Raw genomic sequence first — 15049 nt, forward strand, 5'->3', positions numbered from 1 at the left:
TGTGCTTCGATTGGCATCTATTACCAGCTCTTGTGTACAACATCATGCATACAGTGAGCACTTGATTTTTGCCAAACTTTAAAAGCCCAAAGTCACAGCATCCTGTTGGGTTCATTTTGTTTGTATTCAGTGGGAGCACGAGACACTGTTTCTTAATACACACTCACTTCAAGTAGCACAACTTTAGAAAACTTGCTTTTCACAGATAAAACTGATTTTTATTTATAGCTAAAATCAGAACATTAAAAAAAAGTCATTGTTCCCATCTTGTCTTCTTTGTGCTATATTTTAATGTATTACTGTTTATTTATTGGGTTATTTTATCTACTTCATATCTGTCTTCCTCAGATATCATAAGCTCTTTTAAGGAAAATTTAATGAATCTATATAACTCGAACTTAATAGACTGGTATAGTCAGGTATTTATTTATTTATTTTAGATTTTTAAGTTTGTTTAGTTGATAGAGAGAGAAACAGTGAGAGAAGGAACACAAGTAGGGAGAGTGGGACAGGGAGAAGCAGGCTTTCCGCAGAGCGGGAGCCCAATGTGGGGCTCAACTCCATGAGATCATGACCTGAGCTGAAGGCAGAGGCTTAACTACTGAGCCGCCCAGGTCCCCCCAGATATTTATTAAATTATAGTTTTTCTGTAAGAAAAGATTTTGGCAGCTTACGGGGAAGACATAAAATATAAGATAATACAAATAAAAAATAGACAAGAAAAAAAGGGATAGACAAGAAAAGTAGATAAGCAAGTAACTTTTTATTGGCAAAAGATAGAAGCAACAATATTAGTAATCAAAAATGCATACAACAGGGGCGCCTGGGTGGCTCAGTGGGTTAAAGCCTCTGCCTTCGGCTCAGGTCATGATCCCCGGGTCCTGGGATCGAGCCCCGCATCGGGCTCTCTGCTCAACAGGGAGCCTGCTTCCTCCTCTCTCTCTGCCTGCCTCTCTGCCTACTTGTGACCCCATCTGTCAATTAAATAAATAAAATCTTTAAAAAAAAAAAAAAAACTTACAACAGACCAAGGTTTTTTCTAACTTCAGGCCATGATCTACTCATGGATTATGAAATCAATTTAATGGGTCCTGTCCATTTTTTATTTAAAAAATTATCTATTTAAATAAATAATACATAAATACATAAATAAATTATTTATAAATTTATAAATTATTTATAATTATTTATAAATTATTTATTTATGTATTTATTTAAAATTATTTATTTAAAAATAGTTGTAATAAGATAATAGGTAATAATAAAGTACATCACATGTATTTTTTGATAAAGTTGAATTCAGAAAGTTACAAAAAACAGTCATAAACCGAAACAGAGGGTTTTTTTTCTCTTTTTTTCAATTGGATCTCAGTTTTAACTCCGCGATTTTTGTAAGTCAAAGTCAAAAGAGAAATGGGTTTCACAATTCATAACAGTTGAAAAGAAAAAAAAAAAAAAGCTAGCTAACTGCTCAAGAAATTACAAAGATTTTTAAAGCCATGATTAGTAAGAGATTTCTTCTAAGGATATTCATAACAAGGGCTCTGCATCAGGCAATCTCCCACATCCTCCAAGAACAGAAATTCTGTTCCTTTTGCTTTGTATAACACTACATATCATTGTTTCTTCAAACATAAGCCAATGACATCACAGCTGGACCTAGCAGAGTTTCAGTAAGCCCACTTCTGTAGGATGTCACAGCAATGCGACAAAGCCAGCCTGAAGTATATTTCTACTAAATGGATTATGAATAAAGAGGATGGATGTCAAAAATATTTATAAATAAAGATAGGCCCAAGGATGGATGGATGACTGAGATACTATATTTTGCTTTGTATGGATCAGAATATGTAAAAAATAGTGTACAAGGTACATAATTGTGACATATACAAACTTTAAAAATCTCACAGTGAACAAGAACTGTTAATTGATAAAAGCCCTACTTCGAGCTTTTAGTTTTAGTTCGTCAATATCCTGTGCAATGAAGGAATTTATTTCTCTAGTAATCCAGAAACACACAGTACACCTAGGCTCCTTCAAAACTGTATTCTAGGATTAGGAAGCTGAAGATTCAATAGTGTACTGAAGAAACATCTATAGTCATTAAAGATTCAACTGTACATCTGTTTAAGCAGTTTGAACTTCCATTCATTTAAATTAAACTACGGTTATAAAAACCACATATAGGAATACAAATGCTAAAGTCAGTTAGCTGTGATATTAACTCCTGTAACTTTCTTCCTTTTGAAAAAACACTGTTCACAGCAATAGAGAAAGATCAAGAGGACTTGGGAAAAATGCAGCTGGGGGGAGTGAAAAAGTAAAGAGGTAGAGAGAGGGAGAGGTAGGGAGAAAGAGGGAGAGGGAGAAGAAGAACACTTAAGCAGATTCTGCAGAGGGAGAGAGGTATAAATATCTGGAAATGAGTTTGTGTAACGTATCATGACTTTTTGTCTCCAAAGGACTATGAACTCAGGTAAGTTGTTTACCTTCTCCAAGCTCCAGATCCTTTGCCTTTAAAAAATGGAATGATAATATCTACTGAGTCTGGCAACCAATAATAAAATCAAATAAAGATTATAAAGTTCCTAGCATTAAGAGTTGAAAGAATAAACACTTCTAACATTACTTCATTTCCCTTTCCTATTTCCTTTACCCTTCACATTCTTTATTTATTCACATTCTTCCTGCAGAGAATCCATCACCTTAATATTTTCTTTAATGTGAATAGCCAAAATCTCTATCCCTCTCTGTTCTTAAGAATTTCAGTCCTACACTTACCATGGCTTGGTCAATATCTCAAAGGCAAAGTTAATATAGATGGATATAAACTCAAACCCATCCACTAAAGAATCAAGAAGTTTTACAGGATATTTTTGTATAACTTTATCCCTTATGACTTGGAATTTCATTATCTCTCACTGAGTGACTAGGTATATTCCTCTGATATTTGATGTCACTCTTTGTTCATTACAAAATATTCTATTTTGTTATCTTTCATGCCAAACACACCATTCCTGATTCCTTGTGTTTACTATCAACTGGAAGGTAAAACCATACAAAGTCTTGAATCCCAAAAGATAAGAAATAACATGAACAGCTTTCTGGGTAAGTTATGGTTTACACTTAGAAAATCAACAGTTTTTCTTTTAAACTTTTCATTTGGAATAAAACTTTCCTAATCAACCTTCACATGCACATAATTGCTTTAGATGGAGTAAACCAAGGTTTGTTTAAAACTTGTTACCAGGTAAAACAAAACAAAACAAAACACTTGTTACCAGGGGTGCTTGGGTGGCTCAGTCAGTTAAGCATCTGACTCTTTATTTTAGCTCAGGTCATGATCTCAGGATTGTGAGATCAAGCCCCATGTGGGACTCCACATTGGATGTGGAACCTGCTTAAGATTCTTTCTCTCTCCCTCTTTCTCCCTCACCCTCTGCCCCCACCACACAAAAATAAAAAGATAAAAAACTTGATATACACTGTAAGACATCACCATATAATTCTTTACTATAATTTATAGCAATTAAAGCAATAGCAAAAGGAACCAATACATATGAATGATGTCTTTAGTTGTTTCTTTTGCATCAGCTTTAAGGAGAATTTCAATTAGTTGATGCATACAGAACTGGATATGTGAATTTATTATAACAAGGGTACTAACTCAAAATAAATGAACTCACAGTGAGCCTCTGTGGAACATTTCTATTAGCAAAGTAGAAAAGCCTGTTAAAATCTCTTGTGACGGCTGAGAGGTTTTGGGTTTCCATGTGGGGAGAGTGTTTTGTCTTTGTTGTCGCTGCTCCTGACCAGGTAAAATTGCTCCAGGCATGGAAGGCATCAATAAACTGTCACTCTCACAAGGACACAAGCTTGAGGTCATCAGTCAGCTTTCATCTTTCCTCACTGCCCACATCTAATCTTAGTAATAAATCCTCCTATCCTGCCTTCCTCATGTTTGTTACATCCACACCGTCCTTCGACTTCCCATGAGCCTCATCGCTGGCTCACTCCCATCAAGACAGTGAGCACTGAGCTTTTATGCTCATCGAGTCTCTCTCATTTCTGTTATATGTTACACCATAATAATGTTATTTTCCCTAAAATTAAGTTTTACTCCAAAAGATTGCATTTCATTTTTTTCTCCACTTGCTTCAAAAACTTCAAATCTTCAAATGACTTCAACTTACCATTTTAGAACTTCAATAATCATATGCCATATAATATATCTGCTTTAGCTTTAAATTACGTAAATGCATAACGGAGTGCCTGGATCCTAGCAAGAATTCATCCAATTTTAGTCCTTCTCCCAATGTACTCCGCTTTGGTATGATCAGATACTCCCTAATACCTTTTTTTTTTTTCTTGCCCTTAAATGATCTTACAATCTTCTGCCCTCTGTGAAGCCACCTCCTGCAAGACCTTTTCTGCTGCTTTCTCTTCTTTTTCTCCCTCTCTTGCAGAATTGATATTTATTGTGTGTATGTCATTAGGGATTTAATCATCAACTGTCCTTATAGTGTCGTTTAAGTTCTGGTGTTTTTCTTTCGAAATGGTTTATCTTAAAGCCACTTAAAGGGATATATTCCATGGAACTTAATTGCATATAGGGAGGTAAGTGGCAACTGCCAAATAAGTGGTGTTGGAGCCAACTAAATAAACACTGGATTTTCATAACATATTTAATATGTCATTTTCATGCGGTCAGATAATTGCTGATTACCATTCTGTTGAGTGTATCTCTTATATATACTGTGCACCTTACAAATATACAGATATGAACTGCTGCAAACACCTGGAATAGCATTATTTGATTGGACCCTAAAAGATAAGTTTAAACAGTATAATCCTTGTAGTCATGATTCAGTTTTCACAGATACAATAACTTGATCTTAAAGTATACATACAAGTTCTTAAAATGAACGCACTTTAGATACTGAAGTTCTGATTAAATGGATTGCATTGTGCTGAACAGTTTGAAAAGTCTATGCTCAAATGAAAAATTCTGTCATATTCAGCTGTTGTTTCTGCTAGTGCTACCAACCCTAACTTATGAGGATGTTTTTAAACATTCTACAAAATTTTATGCAGATAGAAGGTCAAATATAGCTGCTGAACTGCTTATTTTTCCTTCTAAAAAATGTCTACTATATGTCCATACCTACCTTATTCATTGTAACATGACATTTACATGATTTGCAGATTAAATATGTTATTCAATCTGCCAAAGTTTATCATGCCATGTTCTCAGTATTAGTTATGCTATATACACTTAACTCCAGTATCAGGCATTTGGATAATTCAAATAGATAGATGTGGAAGGATTCCTGTCTGTCAGGCACTGTGCCTTGAGGTACTAAAATAACATAGAAGCTCACATTCTACTGAGAGAGACAACTGTTATATTCCAATGTAATTTCTAAAATACAAACCACAACAAAAATCACTAAAGGTGAAGAAATTTCACCCATAAATGAAATGGAGGCAAATTGTCCAGAGATGAATTTACAAAGATTTAACATTTCAGCCTTATCTTTTTGGAGTGAGTAGAATTTTGGTGAAGTAGAGAAAGGGAAAATTGAGGAAAGGGAAAAGTAAGTAGTATTCTCTCTGCAAAATATAAAAGATAGTGGCAGTTTGAGAAGGATGAAGTTCAATGCATTAAACTGGGTAGAATTAGAAGGAGTCAACAAGGCAAGTAAAAGACTATGGTGAATGGGACCAAGCTGTGAAGACGACTCATTAATCATTATATGGAATGTATTTCTGAAGGCAATGTGGGATCATGAGCTGCCGAAAAGCAGAAGGAGGGCATAGATAAGGATGTGTGCCTGTATTCTCAAATCAGTGGGCAAAACTGGAGAAGCTAAGGAAATGGAATCAGGAGCATGAGGTAAGACACTACTGAGCAAGGAGAGAGTCTGAACAAATGTGGCAGCAGTGGCAATCAAGAAAGCGGGACACAGGGGCGCATGGGTGGCTCAGTGGGTTAAAGCCTCTGCCTGCGGCTCAGGTCATGATTCCAGGACCCTGGATCAAGTCCCACATTGGGCTCTCTGCTCAGCAGGGAGCCTGCTTCCTCCTCTCTCTCTGTGCCTGCCTCTCTGTCTACTTGTGATCTCTGTCTGTCAAATAAATAAAATCTTTAAAAAAGAAAGAAAAAAGAAAGCGGGACACATTAAAAAAATACTTTGGAGGGGGTGGAATATGACGTAAACATTTCTTATAAGGATTTAAAGCCACTTTCAGCTTTTCAGCTAGATGAAATATGAATGAGAAGAGAATGAGATGAGGCCACTAAACCTGGAAGTTTGGCTGTTATTGGTAACCTTTCCGAGTAAAGGTAAGAACAAAGGTGAACTCATGGGCAAAAATGAAGGCTGTGTTCAACTGCTTTCAGAGGGATTGATCTATATCTCTAAAAGGAAAAGGTGAAGTAAAAATCTGGTATTTGCTCATTTGCTAATTACTTCGTAAGGTTACATTAACTAAATAAAGCAATCTGGATAACACAGAAATGAATATATACCTTTCCCACTTAGGAGATTTTTTTTAAAAGCATTGACAAAATTCAAGTCTCATCAAGTACTTACAATAAGACAAATTATGATTTATTTCCTTGGGTATTTAAGAAGCAAGCTAGCTCCTTTTACCTTCTGACAGCAACGGTGGAGTAAATATTTCCAATCGTCTAAACTCCTCTGTTTCTGCACTCATTAGTGCATGCAATTAGTAGAAGCCAGGCATTGACTGATTTGATTGACGTGTGTTTATTTTCTCTCCTACACACCGTGGGATCACAGCATGAGAGTGATGAAAGAAGAGCTATAATCTGCAACCAAGGGTAGCATGGCTATTTATTATAATCATACTTACAACTGGACCCGGTGGGCCCTGGGGACCTTCCCCTCCTTTCAGCCCAGGTGCACCCTGGGAAATGAGAATAAAAACAAAGAAAATGAATCAATGTGACTTGAATATAAATAGGAGGTGTATGATTGATAAAATGGAGATGGTAAGAAGTGTTTTAGGCACAAATATACATTGTCATATATATTAGGATAATCAATGCTTATGCTGACGCATCTCCCCTTAATGACTTATGCATATTTAGTTAAGTCTGAGAAACAGGCTTCTGAAAAGTAATCTCATTTACATGCTTTATCTATATGCTGAGTATACCTGAGCTCCCGGAAGACCTCTTTCACCTGGGAAACCACGTAGTCCCGCTGGTCCGTCCTTCCCTGAGACACCTTGAGGACCTGGGTCACCCTAAGGAATATAATACACATCAGTCATAGAGGGTAATTTCTACATGTTTCTATACGCAAAGCTGTGACTGCCTCTAACCTGTGAGTGAAACCTAAAGGTCATTCAATAATGAGAATATTGTGTGGAATGCTGTAGACATTAAAATGAACTGACCACTACCTATGTTTAAGACTGTGTATAAATGCACAGCTTCATGGCCAATGGACCCAAGTGGTCTTATGCTATTGTTCAGTCACACCTTAAAGTACAATAAGCTGGATATTTTACTGATATATTTTTCTGATCTATTTAAAAACTATGCTAATCTGTAGAGACCCTATGGACAAGTGAGGAGAAGCCAGAGTGAAAAGTAAATGGATGTTTTCAGCCAAGACGTTCGTTTCCTTGAGTGTGTCATACCTTTGCACCTTCTTTTCCGGCAGCACCGGGAAGACCTTGCTCACCAGGGGGCCCCGGAGGGCCAGGATGTCCTCGTTCACCTATTGGACCAGTCTCACCCGTCGGTCCCTAAATTGAATCAGCGAAATCTCATTAGATTGCTCTTTTACTTTTGATAAGGATAACACAAATCCCAAAGAAATAGCGCTCCTTTTCACAGAAGGTCATCATTTTCACTTATTTCGATGCTTTCGTACAAAACAGAAAAGCACCGTATGTGGGAGGAGTCTGAAGAGAAATAAGTGTCATCCTTCGTTAGGACCTGATTTACGCAGGTAAATTCACAAAGCTATTTTCTTTGTTCCATACCAGGAGTGTTTCAGAGCGAGGCCAAAGTATTGTTTAAAACTCTGGTTTTGGGGCACCTGGGTGGCTCAGGGGGTTAAAGCCCCTGTCTTCAGCTCACGTCATGATCCCAGAGTCCTGGGATAGAGGCTTGTGTCTGGCTCTCTGCTCAGCAGGGAGCCTGCTTCCCCCTCTCTCTCTGCCTGCTTCTCCTCCTACTTGTGATCTCTCTCTCTCTCTGTGTCAAATAAATAAATAAAATTAAGAAAAAAAAAAAAACAACAACAACTGTGGTTTTAACTAGTTTCATCCTATTCCCTCTTTTTATATAAGAAGTTGAATGAGTTTAGGACTAAAAGAGCCATCAGTACCACATCGGTAGCTACTCAATGAATCACTGCTTGATAATAAGCCTCCGTCCCCTGGAACCCAAACAGCCAAAGAGGTTCTCCTTGGAATTTCCATGACTGGAGATCTCTCTACAGTTAATCTATATTCATTTGACAAAGTCTAGGGAATGTAGCAGGGAGATCCTGCAGGCCTCGAGTTTGGGCTGGCAGCTCCTTCCGGCCAAAGGCTGTAACAAACAGCCCTCTCCCTTAAATTGCTGCAAATGCCAAAGTGAAAAATGTCAGGTCATTTATGTGTCCCCTGAGTGGTGCTGTTCTGTGGTGCTAAAGTTTAATGAGCTTTCAAGTGTAAATAGAGAATGGTGACCAGTTGCTCTGTATTTCCACTTAGAATAAAGCAAAATGAAGGATTTAAGTTAAAGACATATAAAGGGAAAGTTTCCAGATGCTAAGGCTGTTAAACAGTGGAATGTGTTGCTGAAGGTGTTTATGCATTATCATTCCCTGTTGTTTCTCTAAAAATGCAACAGATTCTTAGCCTTTAGTATAGGATAAAGAATGCATCTGCCTTATATTTGAGTGTAAATTTCTAGGTTTAAATTCTTTTAATTGTATGTTGCTGAAAGTCCCCAATTTATCATTAATGTACAAACATACACTCCACAGAGGAATTTTTCTTGAATATCTGATCACTGGAATTTCAGTAGCAAGCAATATAAATTGATCCAAATTTAATGGCTATCGCCATTGAGACAAAAATGAGCAGTAATTCACATGACTATAAAAAAAACAGAATAAATATGAAATATCACAATCAATATTGTTCCTATTAAATCACTTCTTTTGTCTTAACCTGAAAATTAGGTTACTGAAATCAGGAATTGGATTTTCTCTCTTAAAAGAACCAATGAAGAAAACTAACCCAATGGAAATGCATCCCCAGTAAAACACCTGATATTTTAACAACAACAACAAAGATCTCAGAAGCCAGGTGTCTACATTAGGTAGAGATGAATTTTCAAAAGGGGTAAGGTCCTGAAATAATCAGTTAAGCCCCTTGATGTTTGCATGCTAGTTGGACTTTGATTTCATTTCTATTCACGGATATTGAATGTAATAGGAATCATTCTTTAAGTTATATCTTTTCACAGAAAACTGCCCCGAAGTTGCTTATAATGAAAAAAAAATAGTAAGAGTAGCTAATTATTGAGGGAGTATTTTTTTTTTTTTAATTAGAACTGATAAGCAGTTAAGGATTTTTCAGTACAGAGTTACGTGGGTGGCTCAGTAGGTTCAACAACCAATTCTAGACTTTGGCTCAGGTCCTAATCTCAAGGTTGTGAGGTGTCGCCCCGCATGGGGCTCCATGCTCAGTGCAGTCTGCATGAGTTTCTCTTCCTATATCCCTTCCTCCACTCACATGCATGCTGTCTCTCTAAACAAATACATAAAAGAATAAACAGCATTTCCCTTGCTTCAGGATTCATCTCTGGAATTAAATGATTAATCATTTCAAGAATTCTTCATTTTTGCTTCTGTTACACATATTCCTAGAAAGAAGATGCGGTTTTTTGTTTCTCTGCTTATCGTTTGTGTGTTTGTGTGTGTGAGTATGTGTGTGGGTGGATCTGAGTTACAAAGTCTTAAGAACTAATTATAGGCTGAGAAAAAAACTATTTAAAGCAATTAAATAATTAAAACACTTATTCAACTGCTCTTGCTCTTTTGCTATTATTTGTTATTAGCAGGGGTAAAATTCCGCTGAGTAAACTAAATGTGTCCTTTTCATTCAATGACACTTTTCCAGAATAAATATTTCCTATTCTCCAAATTATTCTATAATTCAACATATTGCATCAATTTTTGAGACTCTTCTTGCCACCTATGTTGAACAAACTGTCTTTGTCATTATTTAGGCATATTCAAAGATTGCAACTATTTTATCATTGATGGAAATCATTGTTATAAAGACAAAAATCTTAAGAAACATGCAATATACTACAAATATTACAATTTAAGGGAAAAATCTGTGTTCAAAGCTTTATATTATATTTCTAATGTATTATACATCTAAATCTAATTTCTACTCAGAAATCTGAAGTCATTTTGTAATTTGAAACACGGGGAAAACATGATGGTCAACCTTTCTAATAAACCATTTTGGTGGTTTTAGCAGATTGGTACTGTGTTCGGGGTTTCATGTTAACTTCTTTGTGAATTTTCTGACTTAATCTTCATTATTTGTTTTATTCTCTTTTATTTTTGCAGCCAACTGAAAAAAAAAAAATCTCTCCAGCTAAGATTGCAACTATTTTAAGGTCAGTTGCATTTATTTAAATGTGATGTAAAATCTCAAATACACCATTTTGGATCATAATAAAATGGGCAGATTTTAATAGAAAAGATGAAAATATAAACAGGAAAATAAATCTTATTAGAAAAATAAAGTAAAGGGACATACCTGTGGTCCAACGACACCCCCTGGCCCAGGGGGGCCAGTCTTGCCTTGAAATCCCTAAGGAAAGAAAACATAATCTGTTATGAAAAACATGAAAAAACATAAATTAAAATTTGGTTAAGATGACTCGCATTAAAAGTCACTTTTTGGCTAAAAATACTTATTTTAAAATTTATTTTATTTTATTACTTTTCTTTCTTTCTTTCTTTCTTTTGGGGGGAGATGAGCAGAAGAAGAGGGAGAGAGAGAGAATCCCAAGCACGAACTGAGCATGCAGCTGGACACGGGGCTCAATCTCACAACCTTGAGATCAGGCCTTGAGCCAAAATCAAGCCAGATGCTTAACTGACTGAGCCACCCAGGTGCCCCTAAAAATACTTATTTTTAAATGCTTAAATATCAGTTATTATATTCTAGTTTTCTTTAAAATTCTAAATTTACCACCCTCATTATTTCACATTATAGTCCAAGAATTACTTTCAATAAACTTAAAAAAGAAAAGAAGACCATTGGATGAAGATGGAGGGAGAATGTATTCTGAGCCTTTTCTACCTGGTCAAACAATAGTGAGAATTTTAACATAGCAATGTTTGTGGATAAAATAAATGATGATTTAGACATTCTTGAAACAGTCCACTGGTTCTATATACAGACATAAATCTATGGTTTGTGATACTAATGCATTTTCCTTTCCTGCATTCCAACATAAAGCAAAGTAAGAACAGAATAAAAAAACAAAAACAAAAACAAAAACAAAAAAACAGGATGTAGAGTACATTTATAAAAAGAACACTGCATGATTGGTAATCATGTCAGCATTTTATCAGTATTCTTTCTTAAAGTTCCCCCAAATACAGTTACAAATGTACCTTGTAAATAATGCAGCCATTAAGATAAAATCTGCGAGATGTAAGCAGCGGGTAGTCACTAAACAAAGCCTTTGAGCATATCTTTCGGTGTCTTTATTTCTCTAGACTCCTGGGTTAGTCATTCTGTATGACTGTTCCATAACTGGCAAATTTCCTTCTCATGTAAGTTAATTTACATTTAACAGGTGGACAAGTAGCTTCAAAATATGGGGAGAAAAACCTTCAGAACTGAATTAAAACAAATGGCCTTTGCCGAAGTATCGACGGCAACATGAGACTGAAAATAATAAGACTGAAAAGCGTAGGGCAGAAACTGTAGTCCTGTGTTTATACAGCAACCACCCAGATAACGGATTGAATTAATATTAATTCAGTAACTGAACAGAATAGTAACATAATTTTTATAGTAAGGAAAAGGAAAATAACCTATATTTGTAATTACTTGAATTGACATTTCAGGGAAAGAAAACATTTCTTTTACTTTTTAAAATCCATTAATTCTTAAGATCAACAGGGTTTCTCTTGAGATCCCACTTTCAATAGCAAAACAGGGGCATCTGGGAAGCTCAATCAGTTTAAGTGCCTGCTTTCAGCTCAGGTCATGATCCAGGGTTCTGGGATCGAGTCCCACATCGGGATCCCTGCTCAATGAGGAGCCTGCTTCTCCCTCTCTCTCTGCCTGACACTTCCCCTGCTTGTACTCTCTGTCAAATAAATGAGTAAAGTCTTTTTTAAAAAATCTTTAAAAAATAGCAAAACAAACTAATACAAGGGGACTATATCATAGAATATGTTTTACATTCTTAGCCATGCTGATTTTCTAACACTTCTCTGAATATAGCCATACACCACGTACTTGCATAGCCTGTTCCTTCTGTCTGGATTACCCTTCTCCTAATTTCTGATCGCTAAGTTTGACATGAAGATATAAATGCAATACTGAATGTGAAAAAAAAAATTAAAGTCTTAATTTTTTTTCCTTAGTAACTGTAAGAGCAAGAACAGCACACAAAAAAATGCTTATAATAATAATTAATGAAAATCAACTGATTAAAAATCAATGCTTAATTGAGGAAATTCTGTGAAAAATGTGGAAAGAGAAAACCTTGGGTGCTAGCACATCTGACTAGGTGACTGATTCGGGAGGAACTGGAGGTCAGCTTATTTATGTTTGCTCCTCTAATACATTCAGAGTATTTGCGAATATCCAATAAATGTAACAAAGACCTAGAACAAGAAAATTATATAGTTCACAGTGGAGTGTGCTTGTTAAATACTGTCATGTAATAAGACTACACTTGCCATTTAATTTTAGAATAATAAGTTAAATTGTGTTTTTCAAAGTCCCTGAAAATGGCGATAGCTTTGCTATGTTGGGTCTGCTGTAAGACCCAGTAAAAATGTTAACTTCTATTCTGATAATCTGTAGGAGACTAAGTTAATTTTAGGATGACTGTAGGATTTGGTCAGTGTGTTCCTGAGACAAATTTGGGTTGTTTCAGTATAACAGAAATTATTTTGAATTATTGCGAGTGACTTAAAAAACTTTGAATTGTAAAACGGGAGAATGACACTTCAAGGAATTCTCACTGGGGATGAATCTCAAATATAACAAAAGAATTTTCTCCTTGAAAATAAGGTGACACATATATAGCAGCATATGGCTGCTCTAGATTCTGGTTCTTTCTGCACAAGGCAATCCTTTGAATCCCAGTCAGCACAGAACAAAGCGGGAAAGAAAAGTTCCTGACTGCAGGATGATGCACTCTTGCTCTTCAACGTGGATTTGAGGGGCGCCTGGGTAGCTCATTCGGTTAAACGGCTGCCTTCGGCTCAGGTCATGATCCCAGGGTCCTCGGATCGAGCCCCACAACGAGCTCCCTGCTCAGGCAGAAGCCTGTTTCTCCCTCTCCCTCTGCCTGCCTCTCTGCCTATTTGTGCTCTCTATCACTCTGTCAAATAAATAAATGAAATCTTTAAGAAAAAAAAAAAAGTGGATTTGAATCAGAAATACAATTTTCCATTTTTCTATGAGAAACTACTGAAGGAGAATATCTATCTTAGAATCACTAGTTAATACGCTATTTTAATATGCTTTGTTTAAATTTAAATGTTATATATAATATAGTTCCTCTGGGTAGAAACAGAAGATCTTGATTAAATTGAAGACAAAAGGGATTTTATAATGCCTATTCTCTAGGTACCCCCTTTTCAAAAGACAGTTTGAAAATATTCTAGAGTTACCCCCACAAAACTACACAAAGACTTAGTTAAAAATGATTGACTGCAAGATTTGAATGAGAGTACATTTGCAAATCGGAGTATGGATTCTCCACTAAAGAGTTTATTTTATGCTCCTCATGCAGATGTAATTCCCGGGAGGAAACCCAAACAATTTTACTCTTTGGTCTCACTAAATCATATTTGATTCTGCTTTTGAAATCCAAGACTTTGAAGTTTACAATCTGACTAAAACGAAGAAGCTGTTACACTAAGCATCATCACATGGTTAGCAAAACAGGAATTGAGTTGTTGCTGATAGACTGTTTATCCTACGCAAAAAGATCATCCTGTTTTCAGATTTGTTGCTGTGTGTGCACTACAGTGCAACTCCAAATGTGTCTTCATGCTGGCTGTGTGCCCTAAAATGACTTCGAAACACATCATCAAAGCTAGTCTGTGTTGTGATTTCCTTAGGAAATCTGGATAAAATTAATCAATGGTGAGATCCAAGAATTGAGTCCAAGAAAATGTGCTAAACTATGGTAACTTCTGATGAAACTAACATCACCCTGGAAAAGCCAGACACATGGTTTGGTAACACTGGCAGAATAAATAAACAAACCCACTGGGATTTTTAAACCATACTTAAAGTGCCAGTTTCCCCCTTGCCCAAATCACTATTATTCATAGAAGGTATTCAGACAAATTATTTAATGTTATAGTCTCATAATTTTAAAATAAAATTCAGGGGCGCCTGGGTGGCTCAGTGGGTTAAGCCACTGTCTTTGGCTCAGGTCATGATCTCCGGGCCCTGGGATCGAGCCCCGCATCGGGCTCTCTGCTCAGCAGGGAGCCTGCTTCCCTGCTCTCTCTGCCTGCCTCTCTGTCTATTAATGATCTCTGTCTGTAAAGTAAACAAATAAAATTTTTAAAATAAAATTCAGTTACATTTTTCATTTTTATTTTCTCACTTGAGGCGAGAGGATGCATTCAACACAGTTATAGATTGATGTTGATGATGTTCCAACACCAGGAAATATTTCATCCTTTTGTTCTGGATAGAAGAATGTATTAAATGCACAGCCTAGTGTACATGTTTCCTTTAGAGAGTGGACGTGTGACAGGGTTGGACAGAATATATCCTTAAATAA

At 36.2% G+C, this 15049-nt stretch overlaps 1 protein-coding gene across 2 annotated transcripts in view; it reads right to left on the reverse strand.

Moving 5' to 3' along the window:
• The window catches only part of COL11A1 (collagen type XI alpha 1 chain), a 201271-nt gene that overhangs the window by 60238 nt on the left and 125984 nt on the right, over window positions 1-15049 (reverse strand). For both annotated transcript variants that reach the window (XM_044238784.1, XM_044238783.1), the window contains exons 38-41: window positions 10810-10863; window positions 7675-7782; window positions 7186-7275; window positions 6880-6933 (exon numbers count right to left, since the gene is read on the reverse strand). In XM_044238784.1, the coding sequence (XP_044094719.1) occupies window positions 6880-6933; window positions 7186-7275; window positions 7675-7782; window positions 10810-10863 (306 nt within the window). The remainder of the gene's footprint in view (window positions 1-6879; window positions 6934-7185; window positions 7276-7674; window positions 7783-10809; window positions 10864-15049) is intronic.

The sequence above is a fragment of the Neovison vison genome, chromosome 2, assembly GCF_020171115.1.
Source record: "Neovison vison isolate M4711 chromosome 2, ASM_NN_V1, whole genome shotgun sequence".
NCBI classification, from domain to species: Eukaryota; Metazoa; Chordata; class Mammalia; order Carnivora; family Mustelidae; genus Neogale; species Neogale vison.